The sequence below is a fragment of the Marmota marmota genome, unplaced genomic scaffold (assembly GCF_001458135.2).
Source record: "Marmota marmota marmota unplaced genomic scaffold, marMar, whole genome shotgun sequence".
Taxonomy (NCBI): Eukaryota; Metazoa; Chordata; class Mammalia; order Rodentia; family Sciuridae; genus Marmota; species Marmota marmota.
In genome coordinates this window covers 307506-329699 of record NW_026000139.1, presented here as the reverse complement: position 1 = coordinate 329699, position 22194 = coordinate 307506, and the positions used below count along the sequence as shown (strand labels likewise).

The following is a 22194-nucleotide window of genomic DNA, read 5'->3' as shown; positions in this document are numbered from 1 at the left end:
TGGCGAGCCCCGGTCGCGGGACTCCGCTCCGCCGCAGCGACCTGAGGCGGACCCGCTTCCTCCACCGGCTGCACCCCATGCTCAGCTCCGCCTTCGGCCAGGTAAGGGCCGCGCCTCCCGCTCGCACTCCGGGGAAAGGCGCTCGGGACCCTGCTGCTGCGGCGCGTCCACGACCCTACTCCCGCTGCCCGTGGTCCCCAGGTCACGCCTCGGCTCCCGCTGTCATCCCGCGGCCCGGCGCCCTTGCTGGCCGGCACTCTTCCACCCCCGTGCCTGATTCAGCACCCTGTGCGCTGTCCACGCTCCGGGTCTCTTGTGGGCGAGGCACCGCCACTTAGCCTTCCTCACACCTGCCCGAACCGCTAGTCCTGGAAGGAAGAGACCTCCACAACCCTCCTGGAGATCTGTGGGGTCACAGAGGAGCGCTCCGAGCAGGTGGCGCCAAACCCACTGCTCCGGCCTCTGGCCAGTATCGCCAGGGAGCAACCCAAGAGAGCAAGGGATTTGGAGCAAGGGGAGGGAGGCTTGGGTCACACAGGCTTGTTTGGAGATGAGGGACTCTAGCCATTGCCTATAGTGTCTTCAAAGGCCTGGGAAAAGTTAGGAAAATCAAAAATATGAGGAAAGAGAAGAGGTGTCTGGGTAGACATGGGGGCGGGGGTCTAGAGCTATGGCTCAAACTGGAACTTTGAGGTGTTTTAAGGAGGTTGTCACTCCAGGATGCCACTAGGACGGCAGTTGGGCAGTTGTGGATTTGTAGGATGTGGAATAACACTCAGAGAACTCTAGCATGAGTTGGGGTGCATCTTAAGGTCAGAAAAGCCACTAAGAGGTCACCAGTGGCTCTTTGGTTTCCTCAAGGGCCCTAGGGAGCTGGACATCTGCCCTTTAAAAGCTTTGTGGTCACAATTCAGGCCTACAGTTTGTGATTGTGTGGCTGGGGAGACAGGAACCTCTGAACTCCTGAACAAAGCCAGAATTTCCTCTAGTTCTGAGTCTGTAATCAAGTCGAACTCACTGGCAGGGCATTGAGACAGTTCTGCGGCAGCCAAGAGGTGTAATGCAGAGGTCTGATCAAAGCGTTTGCTTAGTTTGTTGGGGACACTGGGGTGTGTGCTAGGATCTAGAGCAAAGAAGCCGCCTCAAGCTCCTGGCTTGTCATGCTGGATCAACATTCTAAGGAGGCCGTGTGTGTGTTTTGCTTCAGATCTGCACATTTCTTTTCAAAATACTACTCCGACGTGGCTGATGCCGGTCTGAGGTCTGACATGAAGGCAGCTGCACATGGATTCAGGTTGCGCGGGCCTGCTCTGGTGGTGTGATGGGGCAGCAGCGTGTGGCTTTGTTCCTGCAGGGAGCCCTCATTAGTCAAGTGAGCTGGGAACAGTTCTCTGGAGTACAGATCTGGATGCAGAGCCATGAAGAGTTAGAGCAGTGACAGACTGAAGGAGAAGTTCACTGCAGTGGCTTTTGTTTTAGGAGGTGTGGGGTATTAAGTCAGGAGTGGTCTGTGGATTGGGACTGGCTTGCAACACAAAAGCTGTGTGTTGTTCAATAAAAATTCATTCATTTATCAAATATCTTTTGAGCACCTACTTTGCCCAGGCGTTTACGGAACACTAGGGAGACAACAGTGAACGAGAGAGCCAGGATTCTGGCTATCTGGGGGCTTATGATCTAGCAGTTTGGAAGGCCTGGAATCATACACTTCCTGGTTATTCAGTTTGCTGGTGATCTGACTCAGCTCCTGGAAAAAGAACCCTTGCTTCCCAGCTTTGCAGAATTTTGCCCACATGAGCCCATTCTGAGCTCAGAGCACTGCAGCTACATGCTTTAGTTCCTCCTTCTAATTCCCCAGTCATTAAATGAAGAACATTCTCCAGCCCCATGTTCTGAAATGTCACCAGGGTCATCTGAGTCAGGAGGAGCAGGAAGGTCCCATCAAATATTTACTACCTTCCTTTGGAAGCTCCTGCCTCTTAGAGATGTGGGCTTTTTCTTTTAAAGCCCAGCACATTCAGTTTGGGCTTCCTGCTGGCACCTCAAAGGCATCTGTTTGAATAACAACAGTAACAGCACAGCACACCCAGGCTGGGACTTTGGTGTCAGAGCCTCCAGCCTCCTGTGACAGAGAGGAATTAGTCTTTCTTTCCCGGCTCTGTCTGTGTTGAGATTTCTGTCCTTTGAGACAGGGTGGGGGCCCAGAGAAGGTAAATGGGGGGAAGGTTCTGAATACAAACTTTCAGATAGGATCTACTTAGGGCAAAATATATTTGGAGAAGTTTATTTTTCATGTCTCTCAAGTTCTAATTTTTTTTTGTTGGTTTGTTTTTTCATTCTGTAACTTGTAATCTTACTAAGGCTCTTTGCTTGCCTGAAAAATAGAGAATACTCATAGTGCCTCAAGGAGACGTTTGGAAGGTTAAATGAGATATGAGCTTTGTATGGAGCATGGTCCAGTGCATAAACTCTCTGTGTTAGTTATTATTATTATTGTTAATTAACTACCAAGGGCATTTTCTTTCTGAGAGCCAGGTTCAACGTGACAATGGAGGTAGACTCCTACATTTGGGGAAATAGGAATTAAGATTCTTCCAAAGACCTCATGGAGCATTCTTACTGTCTGCAGGGAGACAGTGTAGATTTGGGGCTAAGGTGTCAAAGTGTGGTTTGGAAGATAGTAGAGCTGAAGGCTCCAGTCCCAGCTCTGTGACCTTAGCATGTCATTTTATCTCTCCAAGGTTTCTTCATCCAGAAATGAGATTGACAAAAACTCCCTTGTGAGTTATTGTGAAGCTTACACAGGATTAAGGGCAGCAAATGCCTGGCTCCTAGCGGGTGCTGGATCAAGGGCAGCCTCTATTAATGTTATTGCTCTTTTTTCTTTTCTTTTTTAAAATATTTATTTTTTTAGTTGTAGTTAGACACAATATGTTTATTGTGCTGAGGATCAAACCCAGGTCCTCATACGCACTAGGTGAGCACTCTACCGCTGAGCCACAATCCCAGCCCTGTTATTGCTCTTTTTAATAGACTAATTGAATAAGGGTCTATGTAAGGTGTTTTGAAAGCTGCCTCTGAGCTGGGTGAGGAAAGCCTATTAAGAGAGGAGCAGAGTGTCCTTCCCAGATTTCCTCTCTGTTGCCTGCTAAGGACATGCCACCTAGCTGCCTAAAGAGAAGATGTGGGTGTCAGAAATTAGCTCAGAATAAGCATGACCTAGGGCTTTGGGTCTTGGAAGATTATTTCATGTACAGACCTTCTGTTCTTACTCTTAAGCCTGAGAAGAAAAACCCTTGTAGAGGAAGCAGATGTGAATCAAGCCCATAGCTGATTTGGGAAGGCTGACTGAGTTTCCATACTGCTTTACACATAACTAGATCACAGTAATTTTATGAGTGAATCAATGAATGAATGAATGGTGTCATAAGCCTCTGGACTTCAGAGGTTTCTTAGTTCCTCTGGTTTAGATGGGGAGAGAGGTCATGTGATTTGTGTTCTAATGGATTCAACCACAACAGGCCTATAGTCCTAGAATGAGGGCTGTGAGTGTTCCTCATTCCTGCCCAGATTGAGTGTCCTCTGTTGCCTTTCCTCTGGTGCCTGAGGATGGGGAAAGAGAAGGTCAGTTTGTGGTTAGCATCCATCACTGATGCTAGGAGTGGCCTCCATCAGTTGGGTGAGAGTCCTCCACGGTATCTGCATTTGTTTCTGGATGTTGCTGCGAGAAACAAGAGTACTTGAGGCCTCAGTCTAGATCCCACCAAACCATTGTCAAAGTGTGTTGTCATTATCTTCACAGCAACCTGAGAAGGTTGGTATTGTCATCCCCCTCTTTAGAGATGAGGAAAGGGCTCAAGAGAGGGGAGTGACTTGTCCAAAGTGACACAGTAAATAAATGGCAGGACTGCCTGTCTCCAAACACACCTGCCTGTGCTGTACCATGCTGGCAGGGTGGAAAGTCACTTATCCGTGTTCCCTGGTTGTCGGAAGAATCCACAGAGCACCTCTCAGGTTACGACCCAGCTTTCCCCAGGCATTTTACCACTGGGCTGGCGTCCAAGTTCAAATGCTAGTGATAGAACTGATCAGGAAGGGAGGCCAGCCTCCCCCCTAATCAGGAATAATCAGCAACGGGTTTATCCTTCTCATCCCTCTGATCCTATTATTCCATTCCAGAACTCGAAGCGTGGCTTCTGGAAGGCCCAGGGACTGCAGCTTTGTGAATGAGGATAGTGGGGGACACACAATGTGCTTCACTCCCCAGAGGAAGCCCTCACCCCTCAGCCCTTTTTGATTTCCTTTAGAAGATCAAACCATTTATCTGCCCACTGCCCAGCTCAGGTTTAAGGAAGCTCCTGTATCCCTTGCTGCCCCCAAACCTCAAACTAGTGTTACTCTCGCCCCGACCCACACAGCAGGGTGAGCTTCCTTCAAGAGCCTGACTTTTCCATAAGGGCCTGATTTTGCTGTCTTCTATCTACTGTTTCCAAGGACAGAGGCCTGTCCCAAGGTCGACAAGTGGGTGTTGTGCCCTGAGCTGGCCTGCAGGGGGCAGGAGTCACTAGTGGATGTTGGATGAATGGCCCTTTAAAACCAAGGCCAGGCAGGGAGGGGAAGGAGGCACTTTCTAGGTGCCTGGCACTGTGCCAAGCCTTTTGCACATATTACCTCATTAACCCCTCATAAGAGCCTTAAGGGAGGTGTTATTAGAATCCCCATTTTAAAAATAAAAGAAATGGAAGTTCAGAGAGACCAACATTTCCTCAAGGTCACATGGTTACTAAGTAGCAGGACAAGGTTTGAACCCAGGTCAGTATCATTCTGCATTCCAAGCTCTGAAGCTTTACCCCAGTGGTTCTCCACAAAGGATGCAGGTTTGAATTCCCTGAAGAACAGACTAAAACAACTCCAATGTCCCGAGCCCACCTAAACCTACGTAAACCAGAATTTCTGGGGAAGTTCCCTGGCAATTCTAGCCTGGAGCCAGGACTGAGAATCCTGCCTTGTCCTGTGCTGCCTTTATATGCTTTCTCTGGTTTAGTTGGTATGAATTGGGATTGTACCTGGAGCCTAACCCAAGCTCCACTGGTGAGCCTTGTCTCCAAGTTTGCAGATGGTCCTTTTTCTATAATTTTGTCTGTAAGTTTTTCCTGATTCCCCTAGACTAAGTTGGATTCCCTGTCTGTCTTACATTCACAGAGTTTTGGGGGTTTTTTTGTTTTGTTTTGTTTTTTGGTACCAGGGATTGAACCCAGAGGTGCTAACCACTGAGTCCCATCCCCAGCCCTTTTCATTTTTTAATTTTGAGACTGGGTCTTGCTAAGTTGCTTAGGGTCTCCCTAAGTTGCTGAGGATGGCTTCGAACCTGTGATCCTCCTGCTTCAGTCTCCTGAGCTACTGGGATTATAGGCATGCGCCATTGGGCCCAGTTCACAGAGTTCTTGTCTTTCTCCCTTCAGAGCATTTATCTGAAATGTAAGTAAATGACTGCTCAGAGCTCCTTACTACCTCTTGCCCACCAGCTAGAATAGAATATAAGCTCCCAGAGGTATCATGTGCCTGGCACAGAAACACCAAGCACATGATACTTCTTCCTTCTGTTTGAATAATTACTTATTGAGCCCCTACTATGTGCCACACTTCTTAATGTGTGTGCTTTATCAGCAAGGCAGGGGAAGCCCCATTTTCAAGTGGAGGAATCTGAAGCTCAGGAATGGAAGGACTCTGGGAATGCCAGGACTCAACGCCATCTGCCCCATCCTGCCCCATCCTGCCCCTTCATTGGAGTCTATTGAGCCTGACCCCTCTGACCAGGCCCACGGAGTGCTTCCTTCATGCTGTTTCCACAGGAAGCAGCTTTGAAGATGGCATTTATGTTGGCTGCTCACTCTTCCTGCCCCTGCTGCCTGGCATCTTCACCCTCTTTCCTGCCCTTTAGGCATCCACACCGGACCCCCACCTCAGCCTCCTCCCTTAGACCTTATGGGGCGGTCCCTCCTCCTCCATGGTCTCCTCCAGAGGTTTGGCCTAAACAAGTCTGCTGAATATCCGCTCTGATTAAGCCATTCCCTGACGAGCAGCACAGCACCGTGACCATCAGAGGCCAGCAACGGGCCTCCTTCCCAGGCCTCTAGGAGTGAGTCAGTGTCACACTCTGGGCGGTGGCCCCAGCCATCTTCCCTAACAGGATTTCCGACTGGTCACCCAAGCTGGACCTGAAACTCTTTTGAGCTCTGTGCGAGAGACCCGCTTGCATCCCCCCGGGACCTGGGAGGAGTCCTGCCTCCCGATCTATCTCTGGTGCCCCCTGCTGGAGAAAGTCAGATGCGGGGAAGCAGGGATGCTTCCTCTCTTCCTTCTGGCTCAGGCTGAAGGTCTCAAATGGGACATCTGAGACTTGAGATGAATTCACATCAAGCCAGAACCTGTAGGAGCGAAGAAGAACCTATAAAGTTCCAGCTGCGGGACCTCGGAGACCATTTGTAAAGGGCGGCTTCTGTGCTCTGCTCCCCAAGGAAAACCATGAAAGATCTTCATTCAGGATCAGGCAGAGGATGAGGAGAAAGTCTGGGGACCTTGCCAGTGCCCTCTGTGCCAGTGCTGCCTTCATTGTGCTCCCCGCTGGGGGCCACCTCTTGGCTTCCCTTGGATCGGAGAGCTTGCACACAGCAACGGGGGCAGGAGGAGCTGATCTCAGCTGTCGGCTCAGCTGTGCTGCCAGCCCTGGAGCCTCATCCCATTTCACTGATGAGGCAAGTGTGAAAAATGGAGCGTAATGGAGACGTCACAAGATCTCCCAGGGCCCCCAACTGGAGCCGCCTGCTCTCCATCCATCTGGATCTGCCAGGGGCGATGAGGATGCGTGCTTGTCCAGCTCACTGCTCTTTGGAAAAGGCATGCATCTCCCTGGGGGCTTGTGTATGTGTGCATATGTGTGGCGTATGTGTGGTGAGTGTCTGTGCGTGCAGGGCTGTGAGCTCTAAGGCATCCTGGCATTGGGGGTCCAAACTAGCCAGCTTCTCCTTCTGGATCTGCTGGCCTAATTCCCAGCTGCAGCTGCCACCCTGGGTCTCCTCCCTGAAGCAATCTCCCTGCAGCAGAGAAAAGGAGGGGGGTGAGGGAAGGGGAGAGAAGCAGAGAAAGAGGACTCAGCTCTAATCTGATGTAGATGATCCGGCAGGCTGCCCAGCTCGGCTGCCCTGTGCCATCATCTCTCCGGGCGATTTTCTCTGTGCCCTGCACTCTCCCCTTCTGCCTTCATCTCCTTAAGAAAGTGGCCAGAAAGTTAAACACAGACACACAAACACACACACACACAATCCACCAAAAAAAAAAAATCAAGAGAGCAGGAGCAGGCAGACGGGTAAGAGAGCACGCGCGCCAGAAAGAGGGCTCAGCTTGGTCTTGGAGGAAGAGCGACACAGGCAGAGGGAGGCTGGGGTTGGCAGTGACCCAGACCGAGGTCTCCTAGCCCCCAAGGAGCCTCCTTCATGGACCCGAGGATCCCAAGAGGGGCTGCCTCAGCTTAGGATGGGCAACTGTGTCAAGTCGCCACTGAGACATCTCTCCAGGAAGGTATGTTTCCGGAGCTCCCAAGCGCTGGGGTTGGGGATGGGGCGTCTTGCCACCTGCCCCAGAGGTTGGGCATGGAGCGGGTGGGCATCTGAGCTTGCTGTTTTTTCCCAGAGGTTCCGTCTAGGGTTGCTTCCCTGTTCTTACCTCCAGATACCCTCCAATCACAGATGCTTATGTCTCAGACCCCAAGCTGAAGTTGGGTCCTAGAGCTGCATGCTGGGGGGTTGGTGGAGAGTGGGGGAGTCTGTGTTTGGGAATTTGCACAGGAGTTAGCTTTACATCATGTAGCTTTAAATCACGTAAAATGAAAAGTGTGGATTCTTAGGATATCAGTGCACAGACACCTTTGAATCAGGCAGGATTGGAAGATCCTTCGCAGCAGCATGCTCGGGGGCTCATTCATAACCTTCTGGGGTCTGTGTGCCTCTCTGGTGGTCTCTAAGTCTTCAGAAGTGTGAGTTTTGAAGTAGAACCCATTGCTGCTGAAAAGCACCAAGCAGACTATCTCCTTCCTTCTACCTTCAATAATTCCCAAGTCCCATCACAGAATCTCAAGAATGACCAGACTAGCTTCTGGCCCAGGATAGGTTCCCTTAAGAAACAGGATGCCCAAGAGATATGTTGAGCAGGTGTGTCCATCAATCACTTTCTGGATTGGATCTAATGCTTATACACTAGGATAATATTCTTTTGCAAGAATTCTGTTGGGGAAGGAAATAATCACTCTTAAGGCATCTTTCATGCAGGTCCTGGGTATCTACCGGGTTTTGCTTCAGGTGGGCTCTCTCTGTATTTCTAGCCCTCTGTAGTCAGGCCAAACTCAGACATTATTTAAAGGAAAAAGGAGACATAGGGATATCTTCCTCCAATTCTTCCATTTTCCAAAGGAACTCGATGGCCACTCAGAAGGGTTTAGAGACACACCTAGGGTCTCAGGTCAGCTAATGGCACCTTTATACCAGCCCCCTCCTCCATCCTCCGTCAGTGTGATGGCTTCTCCATTTAGGACATTTTGGGCTTTTCTGCCTGTCAACTTCTTCATTCAGCTAAGCTGCTCACATCAAATTCCATTTAATCTTTGCCGTTCCTTGGATCCTTCTGAGGATGGATGGTTGCGTCTGCGTGTTTCCGACCCCCCCCCCACCATAATCTGTCATCTTCTTAGAGGAATCTGCCACACCAGAGGTGGCCTCGGTGCTGAATCAGAGAAGCAGAAACTGATCTGAATTCGTCTAGAGGACCACAGGCGAACACCCTCGCAGTGGGTTCTGTCCAGAGTTTGAGGGGGTGAAGTTAGGAACAAGAACTGTCTTTCTGTCCCCCTCGCCCATCTGCCCTTACACAGTAGAGTGCTTAAGAGTCACACAATTCTCCCACATCTTGTGACCTTAGCAAATTAACCTCTCTGTACCTCAGTTCCCGTAGCCATCAATTTATCCCTCTCTTGGGGTCCCTCTCTTTCTTGCAGTGCTGGGGATCAAACCCCAGGGCCTTATGCATGCTAAGCAAGTGACCACTGAGCTATAACCTCAGTTCTAATGTCTATCTCTTAAGGCAATTGTGAAAACTAAATAGTGTCAGGCACAGTGTCTGACATATAGTAATCAATATTAGTATTATTGTCATTGTAATCATATTTTTCCCACTCTGTATTTTAGAGAAGAGGGATGGAGGAGAAAAAGGAAAAATGAAGAGTTTGATGTTATTATTGGTGCTGGGACAGAACCCCAGGCCTCTGCATACTAAGCTCATGCTCTGCTCTTGACTCACACCTCCAGGCCAGGAGGTTCTGAGCCAATGGAATAAGTCAAAAGATCATTAAAATGGGCTTCATTCAATGTCATGTTCCTCAGAAAGTTAGTAATGATTGCTTTTTCTTATTTACAACATATCTAACATCTGCTATCTCGCTTGCTCTTTTCCACAAAGTAGTTTTCTTGGCTAGTTTGCAGAGAAAGCTGCTGGACACAGAGATAAGAGCTTTCTTAAGGTCTCAAAGGTCTCAATCAGGGCTGGGATTTAGACCCTGGATGTGTGAAGTCAGGGTTGGGTTTTATTTTTATTTTATATTTTTCCCTCTGGGAGAGGCTGCCTGTCTAAATTTCTCCTGCTGTCAGAAATGTTCTACCTAGATTCCTGGATCTGACCTTAGAAGTCATCTAGTCCAAATTCCCACTCAGTGTAGCCATACCTTCTCACCAAGCATGCATTGTTTAAATTCTGGAACTCCTGCAGGGAGAGGGAATTCTGACCTGCACGCTTGTGTTGTTAGAAAGCTGTAAAGGTTATGAGGCTCGGTGGCCCCTCCTGCTGCCAGGTCACACCCAGGACATGTCCATTGAGTGCCAGGGAGACCTTGTCAGCTTGTGGCTTGGCTTGAGTGGTAGCTGGAGAGCTGGTAAAGAGGAGAGGTGGCACGCCTAGAGCTCTGAGCTGGGCAGGACCAGGCTGTCAGGTGCCATCACTGGCTGGAGAAGGGCTGCAGCCTCCAGGGCAACTTGGTGCCAGACAGCATTATCATTAAGAGATGCAATGGAAATTCCCCAGACACCACTGCTTCATTCTTTGTGGGAGCGAATTCCTCTCCATCCTTCTCATTTCTTTCCTGATTGGCAGATGTTCCCCCACTTCCTCTGGAGCCAGAAGTAAATGCCTTCTGGCACACAGAATCTCTTAAGTTATATCACCACCACCACCATCATCCTGATTGTCATTACTATGGCAACTCCATTTATTTGCTCTTACCATGTTCTAGGCACTATGCAAAGCACTTTCTATGCAATCGCTCATTATTTCTCACAAGAATCCTGTGAAGAGACATGATTATCCCTGGGAAAGAAACTGGAGTACTGAGAGGGAAAGCGACCTGCCCAAGGTCACACAGCAAACAAGCATCAGAGCCCAAACTTGTTCCCAAGACCATGTCCAAAGCCAGCATACCAAACTGCCTCTCAGAGTTCTGTGCCACCTGCTGCCTCCTCCGTCCTCAGTTGTGCTCATTCTGAATCAAGTACACGAGATTCAGCTAGAAACAAAAAAAAAATCTGATTTTCTGCAAACATCTTGTGAGGTGGTTTCTTGGTGTTATGTCACTGTCCACTCCCAGGCTTCCTTTGGTTCCCACTCCCAGTTGGGAAGGTCTGTGTTGGTCTCTGCCAGCACCAGTCTGGCTCCTGCATGCAGCAGAGATTCTGACTCTTGCCTCTGAGGGGCATCAAGCCAGGATGGGCCCTTAGTCTGTCTGACATCCCCCGATTTCTGAGATTTCCTAAAACTGACCCTTCTTGGACTTACCAAACTTGAGCCTTGGACTGGGTTCCTTCACCTTGATTCTGAGTGTCTCCTTTCCCTTTAAGGGATCAGAATACTGCTCCTTCTCTCTATAAGCCTGGAATTGGCTTAGGACATTGGAAGGGTGCCTCTGTAGCCCCACAGTGGGGGACTTTGGGGAGAAGCATGAGAGGACAAGGGACGGGTGGTTCTGCTTCTCAGCCTGGTGGTACAGGCTGCCCCTGGGTCTTGGGATCTTCTCCTAGGCCATGGAGGCAGCTGCTCAGAAGTGCAATGGGATGAGAGGATAGGGGCACAGCCCTGGGCTTCTCACACAAGGACAGCCTTCAGGGGTTCAGCCACTCTGCCTCTTCTTGGGAAGTTTCTGCTCCAAATCCCCACACTGAGAGGAGACCGCCCAGCACCAGGCTGAGGGCAGAGTGCTGTGACCTGAATTCTGGAGAGGGGCTGGCAGGTTGGGGAGACCGGGGTGGAACCGAATGTTGTGTCTAGATGCTGCTGTTGTCCTAAGGGAAGGTCTGTGGGCAGTGCTGGCTTTTTATAGCTGCATGGGAACCTGCAGGGGGGAGAATGGCTTGGCCAGGGCCTGGGAGCACAGCTATATTTGGTCAGCAGACAAGGCCCCTGCCTTAGCCTCTAGAGGTCCAGCAGGCTGGGCCAGGCAGGAAGCCAGGGAAGGCGGGAGGGAGGGAGAGGAGAGCGGCGGGGAGTCTGTCTAATCTTGAGGTTGTAAACCGAGTGGAATCCAAGCACAGAGGTGTCTTGTTTGTTGTTTGGCCCACCTGGTGCTTTAAATCAAGAGAGTGGCTGGAGTTAGGTGGGACTGCCCATTTAAAGGGGGCGCGTAGCATCCATTTTGCACCCCGCCCATCCCCACCTCTTGATCCCTGCCTGCTTCATTAACGGCAGTGATGGCACCTACATTTGCAGCCTCTAGTCCAGCAGACTAAAGGAAACTGTTGTCCATGTTGTCGACTCTGATGGCACCCCCCAGCCTTTCAGCGGGGATCTGGCTGGGATAGGATCAGAGCCCATCAGTAAGCTGGGAGACATGACATAGCTTGAGTATTGAGCTTGGCCATTGGAAGCATTTGGAGAAAGGACACTGTTCCATTACGCTCGAAGAGAACACTTCCCATTGATCAGGACAGAAACTGTCCTCTGATTGCTTCTTAGCCTGAGCTTCTGTGTGCATATGAGCATGAGCATGTGATTCTGTGTATAGATGTGTGTGTGTATGTGTGTGCACGTGTGCGTGTGCATGGGCCACACAGCGAGCATCACACCCAGCTGTCCCTGGACAACTGTGTCAGTCAAGGATTGGCGTCTCCATCTATTGAACCATTGGCGTCTCCATCTATTTGAGACATGACCCTGAGGCCCTCTGAACCCTACCACTTGACTCTGGAGGATCTTCTCGGAAGGAGATGTCCCTCTAGGACCAGGAGCCAAGCTGGGGCCGGAAGAGCTAAGTGGGCAAGGAAGTGATACCCTGCCTCTCTTTTGTATTTACTTGGTTCTGGCTGAAGATGCGCCAGGAGGAGAAGACCAGCTACATGGTGGTGCAGACAAGCGAGGAGGGGCTGGCAGCCAGTGATGAGCTCCCCGGACCGCTCCTGATGCTGGCCCAAAACTGCGCCGTCATGCACAACCTGCTGGGCCCTGCTTGTATTTTTCTGCGCAAGGGTTTCGCCGAGAACAGGCAGCCTGTACGTAAGTTGGCCCAGTGGAGCTCGATGAACTTGGCTTCCCAGGGCATAGGGAGGTGCTGGGAGGAAGAGGGATTCTGTACCCAGCTAGCTGCCCCTGTCCTCCAGTGGATAGTCCCCCAGCTTGTCAGTCTGACTTCCAGTTTCCCACTTGTGGCTACAAAGTGACTTGTCCATTTCTACCAGCAAGAAGTAATGGTAAGCTGGGCATGGAGGCGCACTCCTGGAATCCCAGCGGCTTGGGAGGCTGAGGTAGGAAGATCATGAGTTCAAAGCCAGCCTCAGCAACTTAATGAGGCCCTAAGCAACTCAGCAAGATTATAAAATACAAAAAGGGGCTGGGATGTGGCTCATAGTTAAGTGCCTCTGGGTTCAATCCATGGTACCAAAAAAATGGAAAAAAAAAAAAGTAATGATAGCAGATACAGTTCTTTGGAGCACTTCGGATGTACCAGGACCTGTGTTAAGTGTGTTAATGGATTCCCTCCTTTAAGCCTCAGCAACTCCGAGAGGTAGGTGCTTTTATCACCCCCATTTCACAGATGAGAAGACTGAGTCAGAGAGGTAACATGCTGAGGTAACAGCTCATAGGTGGTAGTATGACAATCAGGTAGTGTGACCTAAGAGCCTCCTGTGCTTTTAACAGTTCTGTATATACAGCTTCATCCAGTAGAATTTTCTATGGTGATGGGAATAGTCTAAAATGTATTGCTGCTCAATATAGTAGCTGCTAGTAGCATGTGGCTCTTGACCACTTGAAATGTGGCTGGTGCAATGAAGGAACTGAATTATCTATCTTATTTCATTGTAAGTAAAATTGAAATAGCTGCATGCAACTAGTGGCTACTCTACTTGACAGCATCCTATGAATAGTCACAGGAGTAAGGAAAAGAAGATGTTTCAGATACAAGCATTTGTAAGTTGCATTTATTGAATACTACATGCTGAATACTGTCCTTGTCTTGTCTCATACAATGTTCATAAAGGCCCTGGGAGGTAAGGACTGATATTAACCTATAACACAGATGGGGAGACTGTGGCTCAGAGAGTGGAATTGACCTGCTCAAGGTCCCACAGTTAGGAAGTAGCAGATCTGGGCTCTGTACTCAGGTCAGTCTGACTTTAGGGTCCAAGCTCTTCTCCCCTAACTATATAAACTGGACAGAAATGAGCAGATACGTGCTTTCTTCTACCTGGCCCCCTGCGTTGGTGCACGTAGTTCCCCCCCATATGGGTGGGCATCCGCAGCTCCACTCCAGAACACAGCACACATGCCTTCACTGCTCGGCATGAGGAACAGTGTGTGAGCCATGGACCAGTCACCAGGGCTCTGCTGCAGGCACACTTTGAATGGGTACTGGGTTTGCTGCTCCTTGAGTTCTAGGCATACAAGAGGTATAGAAGGGGCTGCAGTGGGGGCCAGCAGCAACCATCTACCCCGAGTCCTGCAGAGTGGGGCCCTGGAGAAGTGGCTAGTTGTTTGAAACATGATGGGTGGGAAGGATTCCTTTTATAGCTCAATAACTGGTCCCAGTGAGTACACTTTTGCAGGTGTATATGCACACTTAAGTCGGCCCTCTGTTTCTATGGGTTCCATCTCAGTGGAAGAGTTGATTCCGCTAAATGCAGATCAAAGATATTTTTCGGGGCTGGGGATGTGGCTCAAGCGGTAGCACGCCCGCCTGGCATGCGTGCGGCCCAGGTTCGATCCTCAGCACCACATACAAACAAAGATGTTGTGTCTGCCGAAAAAAACTAAAATAAATAAATAAATATTAAAAAAAAAAAGATATTTTTCAAAAATTGTATATGGGGCTGGGGTTGTAGCTCAGTGGTAGAGTACTTGCCTTGCATGTGGAAGGTACTGGGTTCAATCCTCAGCACTACGTAAAAATAAAATAAAGGTATTATGTCCATCTGCAACTAAAAACATATTTAAAAAAAATTGTATCTGTCTGGGTGTGGTGATGCACACCTATAATCCCAGCAGCTTGGGAGGCTGAGGCAGGAGGATTGCAAGTTCAAAGCCAGCCTCAGCAACTTAGTGAGGCCCTAAATAACTCAGCAAGACCCTGTCTCTAAATAAAATATAAAAATAGGGCTGGGGATGTGGCTCAGTGGTTAAGTGCCCTTGGGTTCAATCCCTGGTACTCCCCCCCAGTTGCATCTGTACTGAATATGGACAGTGTAACTATTTACATAGCACTTACATTGGATTAGGTATTACAAGTCATCTAGAGATGATTTAAAAGATGTGGGAAGGGGGATGGGGATGTGGCTCAAGTGGTAGCACGCTTGCCTAGCATGTGTGAGGCACTGGGTTCAATTCTCGGCACCACATAAAAAAAATAACATAAAGATATTGTGCCCACCTAAAACTAAATAATAAATATCAAGAAAAAGGAAGATGTGCATGGGCTATGTGCAAATACTACATCTTTTTTAATATTTATTTTTTAGTTATAGATGGACACAGTACCTCCATTTGTTTTTATGTGGTGCTGAGGATCGAACCCAGGGCCTTGGACATGCTAGTCAAGCACAGTACCCCTGAGCCACAACCCCAGCCCCCAAATACTACATCTTTTTAAAAAACTATTTATTTTTTGGTTATAGGTGGACACATTATCTTTTTTATATATTTTTAATTTTTTTTTAGTTGTAGTTGGACACAATACCTTTATTTTTTATTTATTTTTATGTGGTGCTGAGGATTGAACCCAGTGCCTAACGCATGCTAGGCAAGCGCTCTACCTCTGAGTCACAACCCCAGCCCCAATGCTATGTCTTTTTATATAAGGGACTTGAGCATCCTTGGATTGAGGTATCTACGGGGGTTCCTGGAATCAATGCCCCACTGAGACCAAAGGATGTCTGTACTCACTTTCATTTGTACAAATGAAAAAAACAATTTGTAAACCCAAAAATATCTGTGGGTCTGTCTAGGGACAAAGTCGACATACCCTTGCACCTTGCACGCTGACAAGCCTTGTAGGTGAGTCCACAGGACCGTCACCCAGAGACTGACATCCCTTCAGGCGACTCCTCCTGCCTGGAGACTCTGGCTGCCCCCAGGCTGCCGGTTCCCAGCTCCTCTACACTCTCATCACCAGCACCCCCTTCACCAGGAGCCTCAGGCTTCCTACTGCCTGTCCCTCACCCTGGAGCCAGTATGGAGTGGGTGGCAGCCACAGTCTCCACCCACCCTGGCTCTGCTGGCTGGGATGGCCTATGTGCGCAGCCGGGATGGCCTATGTGCGCAGCCGAGATGCCCCCTGCTCACTGTGGCCTGCCTGTGTGCCTGGGTTCGTGACACGGTGCCCACCCTGTCATGAGCCTTCTCAGGTCAGCCTGCCTCATGTTCTCCCTGCCCAAAGGCAGAGAGCTAGAGTGCTGGGGGGGCGGGTGGGAGTCTCCTAACCAGGCCCACCTGGGCACCCATATCCATTATGTGCCAGTCTGTCTTCCTCCTGGGCAGACCTCACCATCCAGCGCCTGCCCCGTGCCTCCTCTGGGGCCTGCTCTTTGGAGACTTCTCTGCCATCTGTTCTGACGCTTGGACCCGGGTTTCCTTGACTCCCCAAGGAGACCTGGGCCCTGCTGGAGGCTGGAGATGTGTGCTTTGGACCCTGGCAGCCGTCAGAGGCACTGGTGGCCGGCAGGGTCCTATACTGTGTCCTGTAACAGGGCAAGTGTAAGGATGGGGGCAAATTGGGGGCAGCAGGGCATAGTCCCAATTCTGCCTCCCCTTCCCCTGGCTCCTCCTCCGCCCTCTGGGGCTCCCTGTATGGTCCCTGCTTCCTCTTGCCTTGCAGCCCTGCTTCTGATTGCCTTGTGGGATTCTGCCCCCTTCCCTGGTGTCACTGGGTGTTGCTCTCCTCTCTCCGGTGACCTCCCCTGGCCCTGCTTTATTTACAGGTATTTGCCTCTGCGCCAGCTCTGTTCCTGACCTACTCTTGTATCTGGAATAAGGACCTCAGCGGTTCTGTGCCCAGGCTCAGGGTTCGGTGGATCCTTGGGCTTCTCTGAGAGGCCCAGGGGCTTCTGTGTCTGTGGCTCATTGTGGGGGCTCCAAGGACGTGGTCCAGACAAACCTCTGCGCCATTCCTATCACCTTCCACCCAGAGCCAGCTGCCCCTTGGAGGGCCCCCTCTGGATGGGCATCTTATAACTCCCAGGTCCCCTGCTGCCTCTAACAGGACTTGCTCTTTTGTTTCAGGACAGATCACTGCGACCAGAGGAGATCGAAGGTAAAACTTGGACCTCGGGGGAAAGGGCTGTTCAGCCTCCAGGAGGGTATGGGAGGGAGATGGTGGGAAGAGAGTCAGGGCCTCCTGGCCTCCTGGGAACAGGGCCTGCTACAGAGCAGGGCATCTGCTGGGGACCCAGCCATTGGAGGAAGGAGCCTGAGAGAAGCCCAGAGTCCGGGGGGACCCCAGGGCCCATCTATCTGGTGGGCCCTGTTCCTAGAGGCTGACTTTGTTCCCCAAGGCTCTGTGGGTCCTACCCCCCTGCCTTTGTTCCTTTCCCCAGAGCTACGAGAGGCCTTCCGAGAATTTGACAAGGACAAGGACGGCTACATCAACTGTCGAGACCTGGGCAACTGTATGCGCACCATGGGCTACATGCCCACCGAGATGGAGCTCATTGAGCTATCCCAGCAGATCAACATGAACCGTGAGTCCCTCCACACGGCACCTCCATCCCTTCTCATCAGACAGGCCTGGGTTCAAAGGCTACATCCGCTTTTTTTCCAGCTGTGTGACCTGGTACAAAGCACCTACCCTCTCTGAGCCTCAGTTTCCTCATCTATAAAATAAGAGTGTAACAGGGGAGTGGAACTGAAGAAGTAAATTAGGGAATATATGCAAAACAGTCTAATACCTGGCTTACAGCAAGAAATGATCAGAGGAATGCTATGGTTGTTTTTCTCTGTCTTAGTCAGGGTTCTTCTGAGATAGTGATCTGAGTGCAAGGGGTGTATTTGGTAGGTGAAGGAAAGGATTGGTAGGCAGTGAGGAAGTGAGGTAGTGTAGGGAAGGAACCCACCCAGGGCTGACTCTCGTGCCAGCTACCACGGAGGGGCTGGGCTCAGCCTGTTGGGGATAATAAAGAATGGCTACCTAAGAGTGTCCCCCCGCATCCCTCCCTACCTCTCCAGCTGGGTATTTATCCCCTACTCCTGTGGGTCTTTGTTGAGAGCTGTTGTGAGCAGGCAGTGGGTACCAGTCCTCTGGTCCTTCTACGTATCCACTTGGAAGTTGAGTCTGCATTGGCACAACGAGGGCAAGGCTTGGGCACACATAACTTTTGTTTCTCTCCGTCTTTCTATGAGTGTCCCACTCTTTCCATTTTTGAAATGCTTTGCCTGACTCTGAGCCAATACCTCGTTCTCTCTTCCATATCTACCTCTATCTGCTTCCTGATTGGCTCCCTTATTCAACCTCTGGCCACTCCCCCGAGCCATTCCTTGACAAACCACCTGTCTATGGTCACCTCTCTGTCCTTGTTTGGCCTTTGCTTGTCACCTGGAGCCAGACACAGGCAGAACCAACGAGGGGTTGGCAGTGCTCTCCTTCCAAGTTGGAGATGGGGAATGTGTGGCTTGAGGGTGACCTGGCCCCTTTCTTCTTGCTCCAGTGGGTGGCCATGTGGATTTTGATGACTTCGTGGAGCTAATGGGGCCTAAACTCCTGGCAGAGACGGCCGACATGATTGGAGTAAAGGAACTGAGAGATGCCTTTCGAGAGGTGAGTGACAGGCCATGACAGGCCGTTAGAGCCGGGATCCCAGGATGGCTGCTTGAAAAGAAGATTGGGAGCCAGGCGCAGTGGCACACGCCTGTAATCCTAGCAACTCAGGAGGCTGAGGCAGGAGGACCCTGTCTCAAAATTAAAAAAATAAAAAGGGCTGAGAGTGTAGCTCAGAGGTACAGTGCCCTGGGCTCAATCCCTAGTACCTCGGAACAAAACACAAAACAAAACAAAGAAAGAAAAAAGAGAGAAGAAGGCTGCGACCCGGGTTTCAGACCAGTGTGGAACTTGGACAGAAGAGTGACTCCAGGGAAGGGGGGACACTGGGTCTGAAGAAGGAGCATGGCCTTGGGACCTGCTGCTCCGTCTCCCTCCTTCTGCCCTCTCTAGTTTGACACCAACGGTGACGGGGAGATAAGCACCAGTGAGTTGCGAGAGGCCATGAGGAAGCTCCTGGGTCATCAGGTGGGACACCGAGACATAGAGGAAATTATCCGAGATGTGGACCTCAATGGGGATGGACGAGTGGACTTTGAAGGTAGGTGGCACTTGAACACAGGAGAGAAGCCAGCCAGCCGTGGCCGGCCACAGAGTCCTCCAACTGTGTATCCACCATACAAGCAGCCATCCAGCCCAACTTTCTATCATCCTGTCCTTCCATTCTCTCATCCCACTGTCCAGTTGCCCCTCTAGACCACTCCCATCCTTACCTGCATCCATCTATCCATCATTCATCCATCTACCTGTCCCTTCACCTCTTCATCTCTCCATATTTATCTCTATCATTTCCTACATTCATCTCTTCATCTGTCTAGATGCCTAGGTATCCATAAGTCACCTCTAAATAATCATCCATACAGCCATTTACCCACACATTTACCTCTCCATTCATGCATCTATTAATTCTTCTATACCTTTACCTTCACCTTGCATTCATTAAGTATCTAAATGCTCATTCATTTCTCCCACTTCTGTTCTTCTGCTCCTACATTCATATATCTCTATGCATCTGCCTGGACTTCTATTCATATTGCATTGATCTCTCCATCTGTCTGTTCAGTCATTTACCCACCTATCTCCATCTATTCATCCATCCACCCATCTCTGTGTCCCTGTGTCTGGGTGCCTCCATCCATCTCTATCCATCTGCCCATCTCATGCATCCATCCATGGTGGTTCCTTTCTTTCTTTTTTTTGGTGCCGGGGATTGAACTCAGGGGCACTCGACCACTGAGCCCCATCCCCAGCCCTATTTTGTATTTTATTTAGAAACAGGGTCTCACTGAGTTGCTTAGCACCTCACTTTTGCTGAGGCTGGCTTTGAACTCATGATCTTCCTGCCTCAGCCTCCTCAGCCGCTAGGATTACAGGCGTGCACCATTGTGCCCGCATGGTGGTTACTTTCTGAACACCACATTTCTCAATCTGACCTCAGTCCTGTGATATCTGACCGTAGTTCACTTTCTACCATGCCTTCACTCATCTCCTCCAAAATACTCATGGTCCATGAACCTACGAGGCCCTCTTGTTCTTTTTGCTAGGATGCCTTTTTTTCTGTTCTCCACTCGGGCTAAATTTTATTCTCCCTTCAAGGCCCAGAAGTGAGGCCACTTCCTCCAGTACTTCTTTCCTGTCCTTCAGACTGAACTTTCTCTTTTCTGGGCTTTTATAGCACTTCAGGTTCACCCCCATTCCTCACACTGTCCCCCAACTGCTGCTTATAGTCATCACCCTACTTGACTCTGAAACTTGAAAGAAAAGGAACCCTGTTTTCTTGATCTCTGCATTTCCTACATAACTCAGCACCTGACACATACCTAATGTTCAGGGAACAGTTTTTAAAGGAATCAATAGTAATAATAGTTATCACTTATGTACACTTATCATGTGCCAGTCATACTAAGTAGCTTTATATATATTATCTCATTTAATTCTTGCAACGACTCTATACATCTCACTATTATTTCCTCACACGAGGAAACTGAGGCTCAGAGAAGTAAATAACTTGCTCAAGAATTGGCTAACTATTAGGAGGCAGAGCTGGGGCACAAACCCAGGCCTGGAATCCCAACTACTGTGTACTCCCACACAAGATACCTTTCCAAGCACAAAGCCATGTGGGAGAGAAAAGTAACATGACCCTGTACTCAGAACCTTGCATGCTGAGCAGAAAGACAGGATAAGCATGTGTCAGTGTATGTGTCCAGGACACAAAGTCTTGGGAGGTCTTCTCTGGGGAGTAATTGGCTTTCAAGGGAGGTGAGAGTGTGCACAGATGGATTGAAGGTTTGCTTGCATCAGCTCTGAAAATCTCAGGTTGCCCTGTGTCTAGGTAGCACCCATTGCAGATGACGGCCCATCTTCAAGAGCCTGGCATTGCCCATTCGTTCTGTCAAGATGTGTTGTTCACCTGCCGTGGACTGAGACCTGGTCACTGCCTTTGGAAGCAGAAAAACAGAAAAGCAGTGTAGTGCGTGCTATGTTGAAGGAAGCAGAGCAGGCACAGAGGGGACCCCTATGCCAAGCCAGGGGGAAGGATTAGGGAAGGAGGTTATAAATGAATGGAGACCTGAAAGATGGGTAGAAGCCACCCGATGAAAAAGAAAGATATTGATCGTAATGAATTGACACTTCTGTCCACATGGAAACCTGCACACCAGTGTTTGTAGCAGGTTTGTTCATAACTGCCAAATCTTGGAAGCAACCAAGGTGTCCCTCAATAGGTGAATGGATAAATAAACTGTGGTAATCCAGAAGATGGAATATTTTTTCATCACTAAAAAGGAATGAGCTATCAAGCCACAGAAAAACATAGATGGACCTTAAATGCATATTACTATGTGAAAGAAGCCAATCTGAAAAGGCTACATATGTACTGTATGATTCCGGGCTATATGATCTACTGGAAAAGGCCAAACTGTCTCCATAGACAGTAAAAAGATCACCGGTTGGGCAGTGAAACTACTCCAGATGCCATAATAATAGATACTTGTCATTGTATGTGTATCCAAACCCAAAGAATGTGCCACACCAAGAACAAATCGGGGATGTCAGCTATGGATGTTGGGTGATAAGGAGGTATCAAAGTGGGTTCATCTGTTGAAATGTCCTATTCCCATGGGACATGTTGATGGTAGAGGAAGCTATGCATGAGTGGAACAGAGGTTAGAAGGGGAATTTCTGTACTTTCCAATCAATTTTGCTATAAACCTAAAACTAGTCTGAAAAATTACGTATAGGAAAGAAAAGAAAGGCTTGGGGACAGGTTGTAGAAAACTGAGAGGTGGGGGACAGGAGAAAGGGAGGGGCAGGGGGAGAGAGCATACAGTAGTAAGCGAGAGCCATCTGCGTTCTGATGGGCAGGTGGGGTTGGAGCTTGGAGACTGGAGGAGAAGGGGAGCAATGGGAAGGGAGATGTCAGCAGCCAGGCCAGCTCAGCGAGGGCCCTGGGGCTGCGGCAGGACACTGGACATCACCTCTGTGGAACCATAGAGGTTTAATCAGGGGTCACGTGTGCAGATTAGAGGCTCACCCTGGTTGCTGTGCAGGACGTCGTTTGGAGGGGGCAGAGTGGATGTGGGGGATCAGCGCAGAGTCAGGGCAGTGTGATGGGAAGAGGGGCGTGGAGGCAGCCTCCTGGGCCGCGCCCTGACTGTCGCTGTCTCCCTGTCTGTTCCTGCCCCTTTGCAGAGTTTGTCCGGATGATGTCCCGCTGAGGCCGCAAGGGCCCCTCCAGGACTGCCAAGCTCCCACAGGGGGGGAGGGGAGAAGAGGAGCCAGAGCTCGCCTCGCCCCGCCCCCGCCGTAGCTGCCGAGAGCCCAGGATGTACTGGCGGATGGGGCCTGCCTGCACCCCGGGGAGG

General features: G+C 50.0%; 1 protein-coding gene across 2 annotated transcripts in view; it reads left to right on the top strand.

The window, feature by feature from the left end:
* The first annotated feature begins 62 nt into the window (after positions 1-62).
* Positions 63-22194, top strand: part of Cabp1 (calcium binding protein 1) — a 22448-nt gene continuing 316 nt past the window's right edge. The window contains exons 1-7 of one of the 2 annotated variants that reach the window (XM_048785685.1): positions 63-101; positions 12399-12578; positions 16798-16828; positions 17112-17255; positions 18219-18328; positions 18722-18869; positions 22022-22194. The exon at positions 22022-22194 is cut by the window's right edge and continues 316 nt beyond it. In XM_048785685.1, the coding sequence (XP_048641642.1) occupies positions 78-101; positions 12399-12578; positions 16798-16828; positions 17112-17255; positions 18219-18328; positions 18722-18869; positions 22022-22047 (663 nt within the window). In that variant the 5' untranslated portion in view covers positions 63-77 and the 3' untranslated portion in view covers positions 22048-22194. Of the gene's footprint in view, positions 102-6397; positions 7579-12398; positions 12579-16797; positions 16829-17111; positions 17256-18218; positions 18329-18721; positions 18870-22021 lie in introns of those variants that run through there. The other variant, XM_015505213.2, reaches the window with a different exon arrangement.